The sequence below is a fragment of the Salvia miltiorrhiza genome, chromosome 4 (assembly GCF_028751815.1).
Source record: "Salvia miltiorrhiza cultivar Shanhuang (shh) chromosome 4, IMPLAD_Smil_shh, whole genome shotgun sequence".
Classification (NCBI taxonomy): Eukaryota; Viridiplantae; Streptophyta; class Magnoliopsida; order Lamiales; family Lamiaceae; genus Salvia; species Salvia miltiorrhiza.
Window position 1 is genome coordinate 47511832 of NC_080390.1, and position 20950 is coordinate 47532781.

Sequence of the window (20950 nt, forward strand, 5' to 3'; positions counted from 1 at the left end):
AACGGAGCGAGAGAAAGAACTGAAGATTCTCAATTCTACTACGGTTTTTCTTGTGGATGTTTATTTGTTTTATTGAGAATTGTATTCTAGTTCATATGTCTATGTGTGGCTAGAATCCCTTTTTCCCAGGGTTTAGGGAGTAGACATGGTTTGAATTTCTAACTGTTTGATTCAATTAATTAGATTGTTATTCCTTTCTATGTTCTTGTTTTAATTGTTTGCTTTATTGATTAGCCACCAATTTAGCATAATCATAGGTTTTAATTTGAGATCGGAAGATGATAATTATTACCTGAACTAAGAACATAGAACACGTTTATTTTAATTCTAAAGGGAATTGATAACTGTGAGGGCGTTAATCCTAGGAACTTTTAGGAGTTACATGTTAGAAGTGCGATCCAGGGATGGTAGCCTTGCATGTAATCAACTGTTTGTATGCCACGGGAGTGGGTATGGACTAGTTTAGAGATTGCCTTAGGAATCGTCTTATTAATTGAATTGAACATGTTAGTTAGGAGAATCTGCTGAAACCTTTGCCTTGGGAAATCTTCTCTTATCTGTTTCTCTGTTTCGCAGCTTGCTTTATTTTCTTTCCTGCTATTTATTTATTTTGTTCTTTACTACAAAAACTCTCATTTTCATTTGTCCAGATAGAGTAGAATAATTTAGGATAGGAATTGGTAAATTCAGTCTCTGTGGAATACGACCTTGCTTGCTACTGTACACAATTGCACCCGTACACTTGCGGTGTGTTAAATAAATTAGCGAACACCGATTTGACAACTATCATTCATAAAAGTCAACGATTTAACAGCTATCAGTCAAGAACTCATCTAACCGGTGGGTGGCTAGATCATCTGACCGGGCGGTCAGTTGAGTTCTTGACTGATAGCTGTTAAATCGTTAACTTTTATGACTGATAGCTGTCAAATCGATCAAATGTGTAAGACTTTCAGAAAAAATCAAGCAAATTCATCAACATCAAAGGGTTAAATAGGTTTTTCACATAATTTTGGCATAAAATGCTTAAGTTTATAAAGTAGAACATTTCTCATATACAACTTAAGGAATATGCATTTTTGCGTATTAACACAAATAATTTCATACAATCAAGCCTTATTGTTTGTTGCTCGAGATCTTGAACATAGGACATGAGCATTCCATAAATCTCTTTAATCATTCACGCTCGACAAATCTAAATTAATGGAAGCTCGTGAAGGATTATCACCTCACATAATGTCATCCTAACAATATTTTGATCAAATCTCCAACTTGTCAATGACCATGTTCCAACGGTATTAGGTTACAAGTTGAGAATTGTTTGACTAGTTGTTGCTTCACGCTTCTTCAATCATGAAGCATAATGGTTCTTCAAATCAGTGGTGTCGTTTCTCTTTGAACCAACTACAATTAGTGTGTCACACCGATTGCATTTCTCTTTCCTAGCCTTATTATCTCGTTCTTCAACTATAACATAAGTATGTCCATCCTGAAAACGGGACCTTGTCGATGAAGCTTTCCGTTTCTTTGACTTTGATTCTTCATTTTGTTCGCATGTCTCTTCTTATAGTTCACATATTTCCACTCCCTCAAACATATCATCATCTTATGGCTATTACCATCTTGTTATGTCTAATATTGTGATAAAGATTAGACATTCTCCATCTAATTGAGATGGGGAAAAAAAGGTTTAGTGATCGCCTAAGAATTCAAACTGTACAAGATAGCTAAAAAGCCTAAAATAGACCTTGAGTCCTCAAAATCAGAAATATTTATGTTGCTTACCAAGTTTAAAGAACTAGACATCTGGCCAACAAAGTACATGAATTAAGTTACAATCCAACTTGAATGATTACGCTAATTTGATTTATTATATTTTATACATATCATCTCGATGATTATTCGATTTTTGATCAACTAATGCAGAACAAAAATATTTTCATCCATATCTTCATACAAGCATAATTCAAGAGGAACCAAATAACGTGAGCTCAAAAAATCGAACATGTTTACTTAGAAACTGCTTAAAGTAGTTATTCTCACTCTCAAACAATGACGCAGTTTGAAATAGATCGCTCATACTAATATCTCTGAAGTATGTGGAAATCCAATATGAGCAATCATCAAATATGTCAAAAAATCATCTGTTGTCGGTTAAATCATATTTATCGATCAAATTCCCCTAGTTCTCATCAAACTCACCAGGTTCATCCAAATCAGACCATACAATTTTCCCAAAATTAGTCTTGAACTCAGAATCATCCCCCAACCTTACCGACAACTTCTCATCGACCTTAATAGTTATATGTCACATGTTGTACCTATGACATGTTTCATGCCAGATCAAAGCAACAACCTTCTTCAAAATTAGGTTTTGGTCGGTCATAAACATTCTCGGAGCATTGCTCGCACTTTCAACAAATTTTTTCAAAACATATGCATAAGAATCCATATATTTTCGAGAGATAATAACTGCTCCAAAAGACATGCACTTGTCATGATTATCTCTACCCGTGAACGGTGTGAAAATCATTTTATACCTAAAAACTATTTATATACGTTATTTCTCGTGCTGAGACCATGTATGGAGCATAAATAAATACTATAATTAATCTGCATAATGTTGCATTATAGTCCAGAACTCACCAAAAAATATGATCAAATACTGAATGGTATACAATAATATATTGAATAATGTTAGAAAAAACTAGTTGCCAGCGTGTGTAATCTAACCACAGGCAAAAAATAAAGATATGATAATAATCTGCCATATAACGTGTGTAAGTGTTGTATGTTGCATGAAATGACACTGTCTCACCAAAGTTTTGTAATTCTTGATTCATCGGTCCATATCAAACAACACAGCTTATTCTCCTCGTTCACATCATAGAAGTATTGGAACCAATCACATAACTCTTTTATCTTCTTAAATGCATCCAAGTAGATGTAAGCATCAAACCTATTGCACTACAAGAAATTGAGTTTTTACCCACACATAATTACCCACACATAACAATGTGTGGTAGTTTAACCACACATAATTTTAATATGTGTAGGTAAATCACCCATATAAAATTCATTAGTTATTGACATTTAAAATGTGTAGCAAAAACATTTTCGTGACATTTATTATTTAAAGTTATTTTTAAGTTTTATTTATGTATAATAAAATTTATTTTTGAATATTGTGTGCCAACGTGGTAAACTAATAAAAATTATTAACCACACATAATTCTAAATTATTTATGTGTGGCTAATGAATTTTTATCATTATTAATTCTTGACATGTAATAAACGTGGGAGAATGCATTTAGCCACATTTATATTTTGGCTTTAATTAATTATTTATGCAAATCTTAATTGATGTTTTACTCACACATAATTACCGACACATATTTTGAAAAATGTGTAGGTGAATCAATTAGAAACTTCGAATTAATTATTGACATTTGTAGCAAACAAATTTTAGTAACATTTATTGTATGGAGGGAGTTTTTTTTAGTTTTATTTTATTTAATGAAATTTATTTTTATATTTGGTGTGCACACGTGGCAATCTAATAAATTTTTTTAACCAAACATAATTATCAATTATATATATATATATATATATGTGTGTGTGTGTGTGTAATAATTTTTATAATTATTTTTTGGCGAATTAAAGTAAATTCAATATATTTTATTTTTTAACACAAATTCAATTTAAAACTTGTATGGCATATTCCTGTATTAATCGTCTATATATTAATTCAGTAGCAAATTTCCTTAATTTAAAAAATCGAATTGCAAAAACAAGGAATTGAACCATGTGTCAATGGAGTTGGATAACTTCAACTTATAACTTCCACTACACCAACGATCTTATTTGTATTCTTATACAACATATATTAACAATTTACAGTATTGGTAATTAGAAAAAAAAAAAAAAAGGTAAGATCGAGCAGGCTATTAAAATTAAGGAGTTTAAAAAAAAACAGAATTTGAATACCAGATTAATTTTTTTTTTAAATCGAGCAGGTAATTAAAATTTTTTAGCACAATTATTTTAAATACTATTCTAATTAATTTACCGCCATTTTCCAAAACTCCCACTAAATACTATTCTAATTAATTCTCCCACTACACCTCACGTCTTCACATCCCCACCAAAATTCTCACTTCCTACTAACCTAATTGTAATTCCCGCCAAAGAGGATCCCATCTCCACCTTCACCTTTTGCAGCTAGGGATTAAAACCCTGGAGCCGCCCGCCGCTGAGCACTCTAGCGTCGCCCGCTGCTCTGCACCCTAGCGGCGCTGCCCACCGCTCTTCTCCATCAGCCGCGACACGCCGCTCTGCACCCTAGCGCCGCCGCACGCTGCTCTGCTCCATATGTCGCCGCTCGCCGCTCTGCTCCATCAGCCGCTGCACGCCTCCGCCAAAATCGTATCGTTTTCCTTCCAACCCCTCCGTTCCAGGTACAGTTGAATTAATTTATTGGTAATCAGATTTTTTTTTTCAATTTACTGCATCTTCTCCCTCTGTTCCTTTTTTGGCAGTCGTCGAGCCCCTTTTCTCCAATTTGTTGTTTTCTCCTCGACTCCCTTTGTAAACGTTATTTTTGGGTTGCATGCAGACCCGCTACAGGGTGATTTTCCAGAAGTGATAGAGGAGTATTTGGAGTATATCAGTTATGAAATATCGCCTTTAATCGCCGTGGAAACTTTCTTGCTGGTATAATTTTTACGGTGATTTTTTATATCTCAATTCCAATTCTGTTTTGTTATTCTTCTTGTTGTTTTGATTACTATCTACAACGTAGCTACTAGCTAAGTACGGTGGCTGAACAGCCCCTCACAGCTAGAAGCCTAGAGGCAAGGTGTCCCATATCAATGGATATTTAAAGAATTCAACTTAGTTGCTCCATAGCAGATTTAATGCTAACTAAATTCTGTTCTGATCAGTATCTTTTATTTTTGTTGTCTTAGGACTTGAAGTATGAGGAAAACTCAGTTAAGGAAGTGCACTGGCTGGACGACATGGTTGCGAATGCCTTAATACATGTTGATTTTGGCCTAAAGTACATGCTTGCCTTAATACATGTTGATATTGATGCGCAGGATTTGGGAATGACTTAGCTGTTGTTGAGTATGTTGAGGAGATTTACAAGTTCTATAAGTCAGTTGAGGTATATATATATATGTGTGTGTGTTTTGTGGGCTAAAGAGAAATTAATTAGATTAGTATGTTCTGGAAGTGATGAGCATTCTTTTTATTAATAATTTTGATTGATTATATCTAAAAAGGGCTGCTAGAAATCCTTATAACAGAAGCAAGATTATTGGAGGATCTTCGAGTGGATAGCCAGCAGTGGTAGCAGCTGGATTATGCCTTCTTGCACTTGGTGTTGATCGGCAGCTGGATTAAGCAGTGTATCTCTGGAGTGGTCTCGAGGCGAGTGAAGGATGCCCGGGTTATTAATATTTCATGGCAGACTTCCTTAGTTTTCTTTTTATATATATATAGTTCCTTAGCTTCTTTAACAGATCTATTAGGGTGATTTTGTCATGTACATTTGTGTTTTTGTGTTGATATATGTCGGTTTTTTTTTTTTTGGTGAAATATGTCTTTTTATTCTTGTTTTTGAGCCTTAAATTTTTTGGGCTGCAATTCTACTTTGGTTAATAATACCACTCCTATCAAATTGTGAAATAAATAAATATACAAAAAATAAATAAAAATATTAAAATATATTTACTCATAATTAAATTTATTTATGACAAAAATAAATATTATTTTTCTTATTAATCGATTTAAAATAAAAATTTATTACCCACACATATGATATATCAATTACCTACACATAAATTGCCACTTGTCAATATCAAATGCCACGTCATAATCCACGTAATTTCCACGTCAGTATTATATTATGACAAAAACTTATTTAACTACACATAAAAATAACTTTTGGTGACATATATATGTGTAGGTAATATTAAGAGATTTATCCACACATAAATATAAGTGTGGGTAAAAACTTTTCTCTACATTTTTATTGTGACACATGTTGACATTTTCATTATGTGTGGGTAAATATCTATACCCACACATAACCTTACCTTTAACCACACTTATATGTGTGGCTGAAAATTCAAATTCTTGTAGTGTTGGCGTACTCCTTCAGTCATAAACATAATTTTTCAAATTGTTGCTAGTGCACAAAATCAACTTGTAACTGCCAACAATCTCCTCATACATTCGAAATGTTCTCATTGACCCAATGTTAGCTTTAATATGAGATAGAATGAACATTTGGTGAATGTTATCAACCTTATTGTTTGCTCATCATAAGATGTCAACTAACATCATGTACCATAGTATGAATATGACCCACGTTGAATGTGTGAACTCTATAATGATCATATGATGCAATCTGAAAAACAATGTGTGTCACGCAATCAGCCCTACATGAAGTTCTCTTATACTTCCGAGTTGTTGAATTATTTTGAGAGATAAATAGCTCGCCAGGCTTGCCGCGCACACGTTCTCTATTACATAACATATAATGAGTTTGAATTGAACCGTCATCTACTAATATGACGATGTTTTTACATATTTGAAAGCCATATCCAGATGTGTATATCTCATAAAATTTATATCTTTTCTTCCAAATTAGCAAATATCTAATCAACATAGGATTTCAATTTATCTTCGCATTCAAGAAAACACAAATCAAAACAATCGTCTGGATCAATTATGGACGAGTTCACTGAACTGATGAATTATGATGTAGATAGCATTAATATAGTTCAAAATTTAAGAAACATAATGTTCATCGAATTGCAAGTGACCTATTACCAAATTATATCATCATATTATCTATTCATAAAATACTTTATGCAAATTATATTATCATGTAAATTGAAATACAATAAACTGAAGTATACTATAGAGCTTGAAGTAAAAATTATATTCACAAATTTGAGAATATAACAACATGGTGTTTCCGGTAAAAACATGTTTAAAAAGTGGTTAAATTCATAAAATGGACATATACGTAAATGCTGAAAATATGAACGTTAATTACTTGTATTATTCATGAATAGCGACGTAAAATGCAAGAATGATGGAGTCAGTTGTTATCGAGAAAAGAAAAGAAAAGAATTTTAATGGTCTTATGTGTTGAAAACGATGAACGTGTTATTATTGATAAGAAAAAAAATCGATTGTCGGACAAAAATATCATATTTTTAGGGATGCATCAAATTTCTGAAACTAATAAGATTATATATGGCATATATGTATATAAAATCGGTTACAATATAATAAAAGATTACAAAGATAACCTTTTCGAATTAAGACAAATAATAAATTAACAAATAAAATCAATCGTTAGATAAATGCAAGAATGATGGAGTCAATTATTATCGAGAAAAGAAAAGAAAAGAAAAGAAAAGAAAAGAATTTTAATGGTCTTATGTGTTGAAAACGATGAACGTGTTATTATTGATAAGAAAAAAATCGATTGACAGACAAAAATATCATATTTTTAGGGATGCATCAAATTTCTGAAACTAATAAGATTATATATGGCATATATGTATATAAAATCGATTACAATATAATAAAAGATTACAAAGATAACCTTTTCGAATTAAAACAAATAAAATCAATCGTTAGATACATAGAAATTAAGGATCATGACCTATTCTCAATTCTCATTGCATATATCATTCCCACTGGAATCATTCTCTTTCTCTCTCTCTCTCTCTCTCTCTCTCTCTCTCTCTCTCTCTCTCTCTCTCTCTCTCTCTCTCTCTCTCTCTCTCTCTATATATATATATATATATATATATATATATATATATATATGTACGGTTAGGTTATAGTAAGAAAGATTATTTTCGTGAGAAATGAGAATAAGAGCATCCACATCGATAGGCTCATCACCCCGACTCGAGTCGGTTGTGACGATGAACCCACCGATGCAGGGAAGAAAGGGCTCGAGGCCGCCGCATATGGATGAACCCGGATAATCTGTTGGAAAAGTGATTCGCGTGCGTCGCATGCGCCAGATTTAAAAAAAAAAAAAAAAAACTGAAACTACTGATTACCTGTAGAATGCGGCGCCATCGAAGGAAGAGGGAGAGGGAAAATGAAGCGTAGGGGGGCAAATTGGGTTTAGGGAGACAGATAGGGTTAATGAGTAGTAGTTTTAATTTTAAAATTATAATTGGGCTGAACTTTTATTTAAAAAGGGGTTATGTCCCGTACTTTCAGTGTTTTCTATAAAATATCCCGAACTTTCAATTTCTCCTAGAAAACCCCGAATTTTTATTTTTTTCATAATATGTCCCGCTATACAAAATTCGATGACGGAAAAATGACAAAAAAACCGCGAACTTTCAACGTTTTCGAACAATAGTGGTTCCTAATATGATTTTCCAATAATGATGGCCCCCAAAATATTTCTTTCCGCGAGATAATTCATCTTTCTATCACTGAATTTTATATAGCGGGATATTTTATGGAAAAAATTGAAAGTTCGGGATTTTTTAGGAGAAAATTAAAGTTCGGGATATTTTGTAGAAAATGCTGAAAGTTCGGGATATAAAACACTATGTTGCGGGGAGAATCCAACAACTACGGATAAGGACGTCGGGGTTGTCTAGTACGATGGGCACTAGCAACCTGAAACACGAACAACGTTAGAGCCCCATGGGGGTGTCGATGGAAATACACATATTCGAAACCTTTCGGGACCCAACAAAGGGCCTTCGACGCTCAAGTCAGTAAATAATATTAAGAAAAATCGTATTGAAAGTAAAAGAAAGAGTAAATCGGGTTGGTCTGGTTGACAGAGTTGAAGGGCGATTGAGCAATGAGTGGGAGCCGTCGGGTCATCCCGTTTAATCTTGTCACCGAAAAACCTAAGGCTGAGAGCGTGGAGGCAGAATTGTGCGAGTGGGGAGAGAGGTGGAGAGAACGTGTTGGAGTGCGAACGATTGTATGCGTCTATTGACCTAATTGATCTTTATTTATACCGTGATGGCCTGACGGCTAGGGTTTTGCTAACACGTCTCCCTCAACCCTAGTTGTTTTGATATTTGTGGGGTCGATATCCCTGATTAGTTTCTGCCTTCTTCCCCAGGTCGCCGCCCTTTCTAGGGTTTGGGCCGATGAGTCTTAATGACCTTGCATTCGGGATTGACCCTGATGATCTAGCATTTGGGTCAAATTAATTGAAATTAATTTGACCTTTTTAATTAGACCAACCAATGGGCCACGAATATTTATTCAAATGGGCTATACGAAATTTGCCCACTACACACTATTAACCCTTAAAAAAAAAAGTTTAGGCTTTCGTTTTTCAAAACTATAATTTGGGCTGTAATTTTTATTTTTAAATTTTTTTAGCAATGTTTGAGCTTCTATTTTTTATTGTAATTTTTTCAATTTTTCAATTTTTAAATTTATGTATTTTATATTTTAGTGATTTAAATTCTTGTAATTTTAATTCAAGTAATTGTGTTATTTAAATTGGTGTCATTTACATTAGAGAAAAATGCAAAAATCAAAATCTATGAATATGAGTCAGTTAGATGAGTCTCCCCAATGAGAGTGGTCCTACATTTGGATGAGCCTCCAACTGATTCAACGGATGTGGGTGCTCTAATAAATAAGTCAATAATAAGTTGTTTGTCCATCTCTGAGATTCGAACTCAAATTAATTTGAGCGGATATTCATTCATTACAAACCACTTATTTGTAGATTTATATTAGTTTATTTGTATATTTATACAGAATTATTTGTTATTTTCTTTTTACATGATTTGAATATGTTACATTTCATATTCATTTCCATTTCTCACTACATTTGACCATTTTCATCGGAATGGTTTCAATAAGATCCATCATATATGGTGCGATTTTAGATTGATTTACAGGTGTTGATTTAATCTATCCTATGGCTGGTATTTATTTGAAGGAGTATGTTCGATATTCTGGATGGAGCAAAATTTTTATTATTGTTTTGAATATATTGTTATTCAACACTATATGTGGCCTTATTCATAAGTCTCGCATTTTACGAAAAATAACAATCTCACTAGAACCTAACCCTAATATATATATATATATATATATATATATATATATATATATATATATATATAGGGGCGCGCTCCAGTGAGACCCCCTATTTTTCGTGTAACATGAGGACAATGAATAAGACATATAATACTAATGAACAAGACAATATATACTGATGAACAATGCAAGTATATACTGATGAATAACAAAATTTAAAATATTTTGCTCCCTCCAGGATTCGAACCCTGCGAAAAAAAAAATCTCCCTCCAGATACAATATCAGTCATAGGATTGATAAAATAAGTGCACCAGATCGTGCCTCATGTTACACGAAAATTAGGGGGTCTCCTTGGAGTGGTCATATATATATATATATATATATATATATATATATATATATATATATATATATATATATATATATATATATATAGGGGCACACTCCAGTGAGACCACCTATTTTTCGTGTAACATGAGGACAATGAATAAGACATATAATACTAATGAACAAGATGTATATCTAACGAACAAGATGTATATACTGATGAAAAATAAAATTTTAAAAATTGGTAATGAATAAGACATATATACTGATGAACAATGCAGTATATACTGATGAATAACAAAATTTAAAATATTCTGCTCCCTCCAGGATTCGAACCCTGCGAAAAAAAATCTCCCTCCAGATACAATATCAACCATAAGATTGATAAAATAAACGCACCAGATCGTGCCCTGTATATATATATATATATATATATATATATATATATATATATATATATATATATATGTATATAATTCCATATAGAACATGTATGAATTCGCTGTGTAAATGTATGAATTGCGAAAAATAAAATTTTCGCTACTTATCAGATTCGAACTCAAGATCATGAATTCATCCAGTAAGGTGATGAATCAACTGTAGATCTTGATGATTTATGGGCTCAAAATGATTTTTATTTTATATTTTAAGAGATGTTTTTATTTTAGCCAATATTCTTATTTACTTACAATACTTTCTTATTCCAGTAGTTAAAGTCTTATCTGTATGGAGAGGGTTAGGCTGAAAACAACTCTTAGAGTATAAAATAAGAATTGATTTATACCATTTATCTACCCATAATTTAACAACTGAGATTTAATCTTAGAGAAATCCAATATATGAATTAATTGAGATTTAATCTTAGAGAAATCGTATGTAAATGTATAAAGTTTATGTAGAATACATATGAATTTGTCATGTAAATATATGAATTTTGAAAATTAAATTTTTTACTATTTATCGAATTTAAACTCAAGACTATGAATTATAAAAGAATGAAAACTCCATTGAGAAGAGAAAAAACAAATGAAAAGATATATGGAAGAATTCGAATTAGTGATCATGTATTATTATCGGACTTTACGATTACATTTGGGCATGGAATGGAAGTATGTAATCATCCCAATAAAGGTAGAAATTGAGTCTAAAAACAATAACATTATTTTTAAAGGCTCAACCTCTCCCTATAATATCCTTTTCTTTCTTTCTTTTTTTCCTTTTCCTTTATTTTAATTTTGTTCGAACGAATTGACCATTTTCAAAACCATGTTGGTAAAGCAAGGACGTCATTCTAGAATAATGTTGCAGCATGAAATAAACCTTATAAAAATAGAAAGGAAAATGGATGAAGCAATTGCATGACAAATGGACAATAAGGTAGATTGGGCATTATCAATCATCGAGAAAAGAAAAAGAGAATAAGAGAAAAGGGGTTTCGAGTTTCCTTTGGGCAGAAGACTAGACCTCCTCCTAGGAGACAATTGGGGGTTTACAGTTTCATCTTTTTAGTCTTGTCTTATTTTCAATATTTGACTGACATATTTTCCATACTTACAATAATAATAAAATTATTATTATTTCACTGCATACAATAAAGAATTATTTACATATTTAACACAAATGGTGGTAAGAGTAATGCACATACAATCAATGTAAAATATCATGTTGGGAGATTTTGTGCATATTCTTTATGAAATTTATATGTCATTAAAAAAGGATAAAAGGTACAATTTTTTTTAGATGATCTAATACTCAAATAGATATCTTTCAAATTTTACTCACACCTCTATATCCGAGTCTGTCATATTTACTATTTTAAATATATTTTATTTGCGCATCGAAAATAGTGATAATACATTGTACGGCAAAAAACAAGAGTAGTGTTATTTGAACAAAATAAGTCCGAAGAAAAAAAAAGGTTTAATACTTTAAAAATTAAGTTATTTAAAATTTTTGGATTCATATTTAAAAAGGATTTTTAGTTAGTTTTATTACTTTCTTCATACTGTAGTTTTTTAATTAAATTTTTATATTATTTTTTTTGGTAATTAATTTTTATACTTCAAAAAATAATAAAAATTAGTACAATATAGAGAAACAATAAAATTAATTAAATTATTTCTTATTTTGAATTAAATATAATAAATAAATCAATTTTTTTAAAATATTTAACTATTATTTTTATTTTAATATAGTTTATTCAAATAACATTATTGAGAAAAACAATTGCATGATGAAAAACGATAGGAGGGGTATTTTTTGGTTGCTTGTTGTGTTATGTTGTGATGATCATCGTTTTCTTTTCCTTTACTCCATTCCCCCACAACCCTCAAAGACATCAATTTATTAACATTACCTGCCAAAAGTAGATCCTGTTAAAAACGACGTTACTATGCGCTGTAGACCAATCCTAATCCCACTCTTTCTCTTTCTATACACATATATACATATGAGAGAGAGAGAGAGAGAAAGTGGAGGGGAGAGAGAGAAGTGGGAGACTGGGATTCACTTGTTCCAGTTGTATCTCGTTGCTTTTGAGGAATGTTTTTTTTGGAAGTTCAAACACTGTTTCTTTTCGTGACTTGTGGTAGTAATAATATAAGATACTTATATAGTAGTAGTTGTTGTTGTTTAAATATTTACTTATAGTGCATTAATTGGGTGACGCATTTGCATGCATGCATTGCATGGGGCGAGTCCATCGATTGCCACGTGGCACGTGGATTAATGGCAATGATTAGCTCTTTATGGGTTAGTGTTTAAGAGGATCTGATATCGCATTGATTGCAATCTTTTGGAATTTGGTAATTGGTGGGACTGTGTGAAAGTTAAATCGGGAGTTGCTTCGCCTTGCCAACTTACTACTACTAATTCTTTTCATATTTATGATCAAGTTATAAATTGCATTACTCATCCAATTTGATGCTCTTTTAAGAATTATATACATTTTAATAAATTAATTAAGTGCATTGTGAGTGAAATAAAAATTTTATTTTTATGATAATTTTAAAATAAATTAACGATCCCATATTATAAAATTGTTCAAAATAATTTTATTAAAAAAATATATATAACTAAAAAAACAGATTAAAATGATAAATAAATATGAAAACAAAGAAACAATTCCATATTATAAAATTGTGCAAAATAATTTTACTAAAATACATACTATAAAATTAAAAAACAGATTAAAATGATAAAATAAATATTAAATTGAAGGACAGAAAGAGTAGTACTATAATTCTGCAGATGTATATTATACGAGTACTAGTTTCGAAAAGCCTATCCAATAGTATACAGTTGCATAGAGAAGTATATAGAGAAGTTATATACAAATCCTTCCCAATAAAATTATGAAGAATTGAAAATATATTTAATATTTTTTTAAAAAACAGGCTATATATAATTATTCTATTTTGCAGTTGTTAATTACTACACATATCATTTTCATAAATATCGTATAAATTTATTTTAGTACATAAATAATTTAAATTAATTTTAATTAAAAAATTCACTAATTTTTAGAACCTCCCATAAAAATATCTAACGTCCTGAGATAAAGGAAGTTTTAGGACATTTAAACAATGATTATTTTTATGAGATAAAAAGACATATAAAAGAACTGATTTTATAATTTTTATGTTTTTGGGAAAAAAAATGATTAATTTCGTGAGACAAAAGGACGTGTTAAATGGATAATTTTATTCGCGAGATAAAGGACGGATGAAAGGGAAGTTTTTTTTTTGTTTTTTTTTAATTATTATTATTATTATTATTATTATTATTATTATTATTATTATTATTATTATTATTATTATTATTATTATTATTATTATTATTATTATTCCCTCCGTCCCACAAATCTCGGCACGTATTCCTTTTTGGGCCGTACGCGTCTCACGAATCTTAACACATTCCTACTTTATATATCACTTTTATACTTTATTAATTACACACTTAAAACACTAATCTGCAATTCCTTAATTTTCGTGCCGAAACCAAACATGTCAAGATTCGTGAGACGGAAGGAGTATTATTATTATTATTATTATTATTATTATTATTATTATTATTATTATTATTATTATTATTATTATTATTATTATTATTATTTAGAGGGAGATAAGTAAACTGAGATAAATATCCCACTTGGAGAGGAGGAGATTATGTGTAATGCATGCTGTCAACATTTAGAAACGACAAATCATCTGCTTATGTCGTGTCCGAAGACTGAAAAGGTTTGGATTGGAATTCATTGGTGGCTGGGAATAAAAGCAGCATGGCCTCAATCGGTTGAGGCTCACTTCGATTTGTTCACAAATCTTGACTAAGGTAAGGAAGGTCGACTTTTTATTGCGACAATTTGGGTTTGTACCAGTTGGCTGTTGTGGAAACGACGTAACGAGAGCAGATTTGAGGGCAAGAATTGGGAGATTAATGACGTGATCGAAGAAGTGAAAGTGAGGATGTGGAGTTGGAACAAGATTTTTGGACTACTTGCTAAGGAAATTAGCTCTCAAGCTTGGTTCTCTTGTGAAACTCCTCTTGTTCTTGTGTAATTTAGTGGTACCTCTAATACCATTTTCTCTTCTAACAAATTACTTTTTCTGATAAAATATATATATATATATATATATATATATATATATATATAGGGAGAGGTTCAAGAAAGAACCATAAATAAAAGAAGACCCGAGAACCATTTTCAGCCATTCGATCATCAAGATCTACGGTGGATGCATCATCTTGTTGGATGAATGCAGATCCTGGGTTCGAATCCTGAAGGAAGCATTTTTTATTTTATTTTTTAGTGCATTAATTTTAACAGCGAATGCATTAATTTTTACAGTGGATGTATTAGATTTGATGGTTCTCCCGTTCTCACAAATAATGTAGTTCTCTCTAGAACCACACCCTATATATATATATATATATATATATATATATATATATATATATATATATATATATATATATATATACAGACAAAAAGATATAACTGCCGAGGTACAATTTATTTACACATTTGCATCGAAGGTAAATTTAACTCAACCAATTAATAGCGGCAACATCTTTAATTTAATCATTCGTCCTAAACTGAGCAATTGGTCCGACAGCCGATTAAAATGACGATGGACGCAAAAAAGAGAAGGAAAATTAGACATAAGAAATACTATTTTTTTATTTTATTTTTATTAGAAAATAAACAAATTTCATTGAAGGGTACTAGTAGTACCAAAAGTTACAGGAGTTTGGTGAGCAAATCTTTGGAGCACCATTCAGCAAAAGAGAGATCCTTTGTGGTAATCTCAAAAATATTGTTCCAACTCCACCTCCTAACTTTAAGTTCCGAGATTAGATCCTCAATCTCCCAACCGACGCCCTCAAATCTATACTCATTCCTTCGTCTCCACAATAGCCAGATGGTACAAACCCAAATCGTCTGCAGCAGGTTCGGCATCTTCTTCCCGTTATTCAAATTAACAAACAACTCAAGGTGTTTACCAACCAAGTTTGATCTGACTGTTGTGTAGTCGAGCCACTTCTAGATTGTATCCCAGATCTCTGCGGTCTTTGAGCAGCGAAGAAACAAGTGCTCCGCCGTTTCCATTTCTAAATTACAAAACTGACACTTCTTTTCTTCCTCACCCAGCGGCACTTTCCTCTTCTCAAGATTATCACAGGTGGCTAGTCTATTTCTGAGAAGCCTCCATGCCGTTAAAATCGCTTTTTGAGGTGCCTTTGTCTTCCACACTCTGACAAACTCAGCCGGATAACTGAGAGGGGCAGTTGCTTCTCTTCTTGATTCAACAATGAGTGAATATGCTGCCTTCGTGGTGTAAACTCCATCTGGAGAAGCCGCCCAAATCCATCTATCCTCTTCACATGCACACAAAGTGAAATTGGCAATAAAAGAGTACAAAAGCTGCACCATTTCCATTTCTCTTGCCCTCAACTCCCTCCTCCAAGACAAATCCCACATCCACTTCCCCTCAACCCATTTTCCAAGGTCGCCAATGCGAGCTTCTTTGTTGGAGCTCAGTTGAAAAAGTCTTGGGAACACTAACTTCAGCGTAGATCCCCCAACCCATTTCTGACCCCAAAAGGATGTGTTAGAACCATTCCCCACTCTTCTCTCAATTTTATTCAAAAGCCACTCACAATTCGAATTCCCACCTAAAGAAATAATTTTCCCCCACCATCCCGTTCCAGATTTTCCTTTCCTGGACAATCTAATTCCTTCATCTCCCCAGACAAGCTCTCCATAGATCGACTTCACTATCTTAGTCCACAGCGATCCACCACCTTCCAAGTATCTCCACAGCCACTTCCCCACCAAAGCTTTATTGAAAAACTCAATATTCCTAAAACCAAGCCCCCTTCTTTTTTATTGAGACACAAATCATGCCACTTGACCCATGCAATCGACCCCACTTCCCCATTCCCTCCCCACAGAAACTTACAACACACCGAAGTTAACGCTCTAACAGTGGCTTTTGGAATTAAGGAGAATGAGAGTTGATAAGTAGGAATCGCTTGAAACACCGCCTTCACTAAAGTAACACGTCCAGCCAAAGACAATTTCCTATTTTTCCAATCCGAGACTTTTTTCTTTACTTTTTCAACATGTAATTCCAGTCGACGACACTCTTGTTTCTTCCACCAATCTTGACTCCAAGATACTTGAAAGGAATCGAGCCCATTCTACACTCCAGCACATTAGCCAAACTTTCGAGTTTGGAATCATCAATTTTAATCCCCATCAAACTACTTTTGCTATAATTAACTTTCAGACCAGATAGGAGTTCGAACAAACTCAGGATTTTCTTCACAACGTCTGCATTCTTCTCATTATCTGCCAGAACAAAAAAAGTGTCATCTGCATACTGTAGGTGTGTTATCCTAATCTTATCCTTCCCAATCATCGCCTGGTGTAGAAGATCCCTGCTCACAGCTCTATCAATTAAAGACTACAATCATTCTGCAACAATTAGAAAAAGGAAGGGGGAGAGTGGATCCCCTTGGCGGAGACCTCTTTCCAAACTGAACTCACCCGAAGGTGATCCATTAATCAAGACGTTTGCCGATGCCGAAGAGAGACGACCTTTCATCCACCTTCTCCACAACGGATCGAAGTTGAATCGTTCCAACATAGAGTCGATAAAATCCCACTCAACTGAATCGTATGCCTTTGCGAAGTCAATCTTGAAAATCATCCTTCCATTTTTCTCCCTCTTTGCCTCCTCTATAACTTCACTCAAGATAACCACTCCATCAAGAATAAATCTGCCCTTGATGAAGGCGCTTTGATTTTCTGAAATTATGGAGTCCATAACCGCGCTCAAACGCTGGGCAAGAATCTTTGCAATCACTTTATAGATACTGCCGATGAGAGAAATAGGCCTATAATCGTCCAGAGAACAAGCTTCTTCTTTTTTGGGAATAAGAGTTATAAATGACGAGTTGCCTCCCTTGGGTATCTTCCCATTTTCATGGAACTCCTGGAGCAGTTTGATAAAATCACCTTTAATCACTTCCCATGAGGATTTCCAGAAGCACAAGTTGAATCCATCCGGGCCTGGACTCTTGCTTTCGTCGCAGCTCCACACTGCCTCTTTTGCTTCTTCTTCGGTAAAAGGTCTAATTAACCTTCTCTTATCCTCTGCAGATAGTGATCTTGCCGTGAAGTCATTTGGCAATTTCGGTAGACTCCTCCTTTTCTTCCTGAAAAATTCAGCAAAAAATTCCTTTGTCAAATTCTTGAGAGCCGACGGTTCTTTAATCCAATAGTTGAAATTAAGAGATAATTTAATTGGAAGAATTTATAATATATTAAAAAAGCTACTTTCCAATTGAAATTAATTTTATAATTGAATAATAATTTTGTGATTATAATAAATTAAAAGCTATTTGTATGTTATCTTCTTATGTTTCTATAATATTTTTTTTCTAGAATTATAAAATTAGATTAATTATAAAATATTTGATATATATATATATATATATATATAATTAAAGATTACAATCAGAGGATTATTTTTATATATTTTATGTAAATATTTGATTTAAAATCTGAAACTTTAAAAACTAGCTATTCTCTCTCCCATCTCCTCTTTATTTGGATAAGTTTATTTTTTATTTTTCTTCTTTCTTTTAACTTGTTCTTATTTTTTTACTTTTTTATAATATCGGTTTTATTATTGCGAGTTATTCTTTATTTTTTATTTTCTTTTATATTCAATTAAAATTATATTTTTATTATATTTATAATTTTTATATGATAATTGGGTTAGCATCTATTTTTTATATAAAAATAAAAAAATATTTCTTGTGTATTGTACGAGTACAAATGCTAGTTTTTTCAACAAGATTGAGCATGCAAGTTTCAAAGAGTGAAAATTTAAAATGCTATACTCCTTAAGTTGTATATGAAAAATGCTTTCTTTTATAAATATAAACATCTTATGCCCAAGTCTTAAGTAGCCATTAATATTGATGACTTGATTTTTTGTAAAAAAATTACACTTTTGATCGATTTGACATATATCAGTAAAAAAAAATGTATACTAAAAATGTGAAAAAGAACGATTTAACAACTATCAGTCAATGATTCATCAAGTCGATGAGTGGCTAGATCATCTAGCCGTGCCCCGACGGCCAGATCATTTGACCGGGTGGTTGGATGAATCTGGCCGCCTGGGTGGTTATAAGAAAGTTTAGCTACACTACTCCCTGCACATACACATGCAAAAATAAAGTAAATTTTATTACATTTAAAAATATAACAAATATTGTGAGACACGCATACACACACAAATTTTATTACTTATTTAATTATTAAGAAATTTATTTTCTGAAAACTAATTATAAATATAATCTTGTAAAAATTAATTACATTGTTACATATCAGAAAATTAATTACACCTACAAATATCATTAAACTTTATTATATGTTTTTACTTTTATAACAGCGTAATAACTATTTATCTCAATATATCATAATACTTCAAAGATTATACCACTATTAGAATATTTTATTCTAGTGTTTCTTCTAAAAAAAGTAGCTAGGTTTGAAAAAGTTCTATAATATTACAAGTTTGACTTTCCCAAGAGGTCCTCTTAGAGCACCCGCAATGGGGCTCATTTTCAGGGCTCGAGCCCCCCCATTGCGCGCCTCCCTCCATTGCCAAGCCTTGGGCTCATGCGCCCGACTTTCCCTAGTGCATCGGTCTCACAGCCTGTACGTCACTACACCGCCCAATTAAAATGCTTCGGGCAATTAAAGAAAAATAATTAAGAGCCAAGGGTTGGCTCTCATTGTGGAGGTGGGCTAACAAATGATGGGGACCACATTTATGAGCCAACCCTTGGCTCTCCATTGTGGATGCTCTTAATACACGAATTTCATTCGAAAAACTATTTTGGGTATCACTAATTAAATAGGTTATAGTCCCTTATTTCTATTTCTATAGTCGTAATCTTTATTTTATTTTATTTTTAAATTGATAAATGGATGAAAGTGTTCATTCAGGACATTCAAATACGTACTCCATCCGTCCCTAAAAATTATGGATCAAAAGATATGGCACGAATTTTAAGAAAAAGTATATTAGTTGTGTTTAAGTGAAGATTGGGTCTCATATCTTTTTATAAACAGTGAGAAGAAAAATTTGTGGGGTTATTTTCAAAAAAAAAAAATATCACAATTTTCAAAAACGTCATAATATTAATAAAGCCACAATTTTTAGGGACGAAGAGTAAACTCCTCTGTATAAAGAATCATATCAATCTTCATTGTCTTCCCTTTTTCCAACTAATAGAATCTCATTTTCCAACTAATAGATCTCCAAATTAAATTGAAATTTTGACAAATAAAACTACGAATTATTTTGAAATTATAATTTTATATAGTTCCTTAACTCTATAGTCGTAGTCTTTATTTTTATATAAATTGATAAATGGATGAAAGTATTCATTCCAGACATTCAAATAATAAACTCCTCTATATAAATAATCATATCAATCTTCATCGTTTTCTCTTTTTCCAACTAATAGAATTCCCCTTTTGCAACTAATAGATCTCCAAATTAAATTGGGGGTTTGGCAAATAAAATTACAAATAAAGTTAAAATTATAATTTTGACGTGATTTTTGAAATGCGGCGAATTAAATCACTATATTTTCAATTTTTGCTTTCGTCCTCTAAATTTTTTCCCGCTCGCTTGAATGCTGTGAAGGACATATAATTTTATTTATTCTTTTGTTGTGGTCTTATTCTTGACAATTTTGAAATGTCATTCTTTGACCTATTCGTGATAGCTTGGTTCGACTCTCACTTAATTTTCTTTTGGAAGAACGAAATTACAAAAATAAAAAATATGATAATTTAACTGCTATATATTTTATAATTTATCACACTTATTTTCCTCAAAAAAAATTTATCACACTTAAAAAATCACATTAAAATTATTATTTAAAAATAGACATATTTGCCAAAAACCCTCAATCAAATAATTCATATATTCAAGATAATAGATTACAACCTTTTAA

General features: G+C 32.0%; 1 protein-coding gene and 1 long non-coding RNA gene across 2 annotated transcripts; one reads left to right on the forward strand and one right to left on the reverse strand.

Moving 5' to 3' along the window:
- The first annotated feature begins 4151 nt into the window (after nt 1–4151).
- LOC131023884 (uncharacterized) lies at nt 4152–5631 on the forward strand. The gene is made up of 4 exons (XR_009101555.1): nt 4152–4457; nt 4616–4713; nt 4968–5167; nt 5286–5631. It is a non-coding gene; the product is annotated as an uncharacterized LOC131023884 (long non-coding RNA).
- Nucleotides 5632–15944: 10313 nt separating this feature from the next.
- On the reverse strand, nt 15945–19779 carry LOC131023530 (uncharacterized). Its single transcript, XM_057953075.1, has 4 exons — nt 19766–19779; nt 17454–18124; nt 17018–17255; nt 15945–16779 (listed from the first exon to the last, which is right to left on the reverse strand). The coding sequence occupies exons 1-4, from the start codon at nt 19777–19779 to the stop codon at nt 15945–15947; spliced, it is 1758 nt and encodes a 585-aa protein (XP_057809058.1).
- Between the last annotated feature and the right edge of the window lie 1171 nt (nt 19780–20950).

Coding starts and splice junctions, on each gene's coding strand:
- LOC131023530 (XM_057953075.1), bottom strand. Junction 17,256..17,453: donor GATTAATGGATCACCTTCGG/GTGAGTTCAGTT, acceptor TTGTTCTGGCAG/ATAATGAGAAGAATGCAGAC. Junction 16,780..17,017: donor TGGAATTACATGTTGAAAAA/GTAAAGAAAAAA, acceptor ATAAAAAAGAAG/GGGGCTTGGTTTTAGGAATA.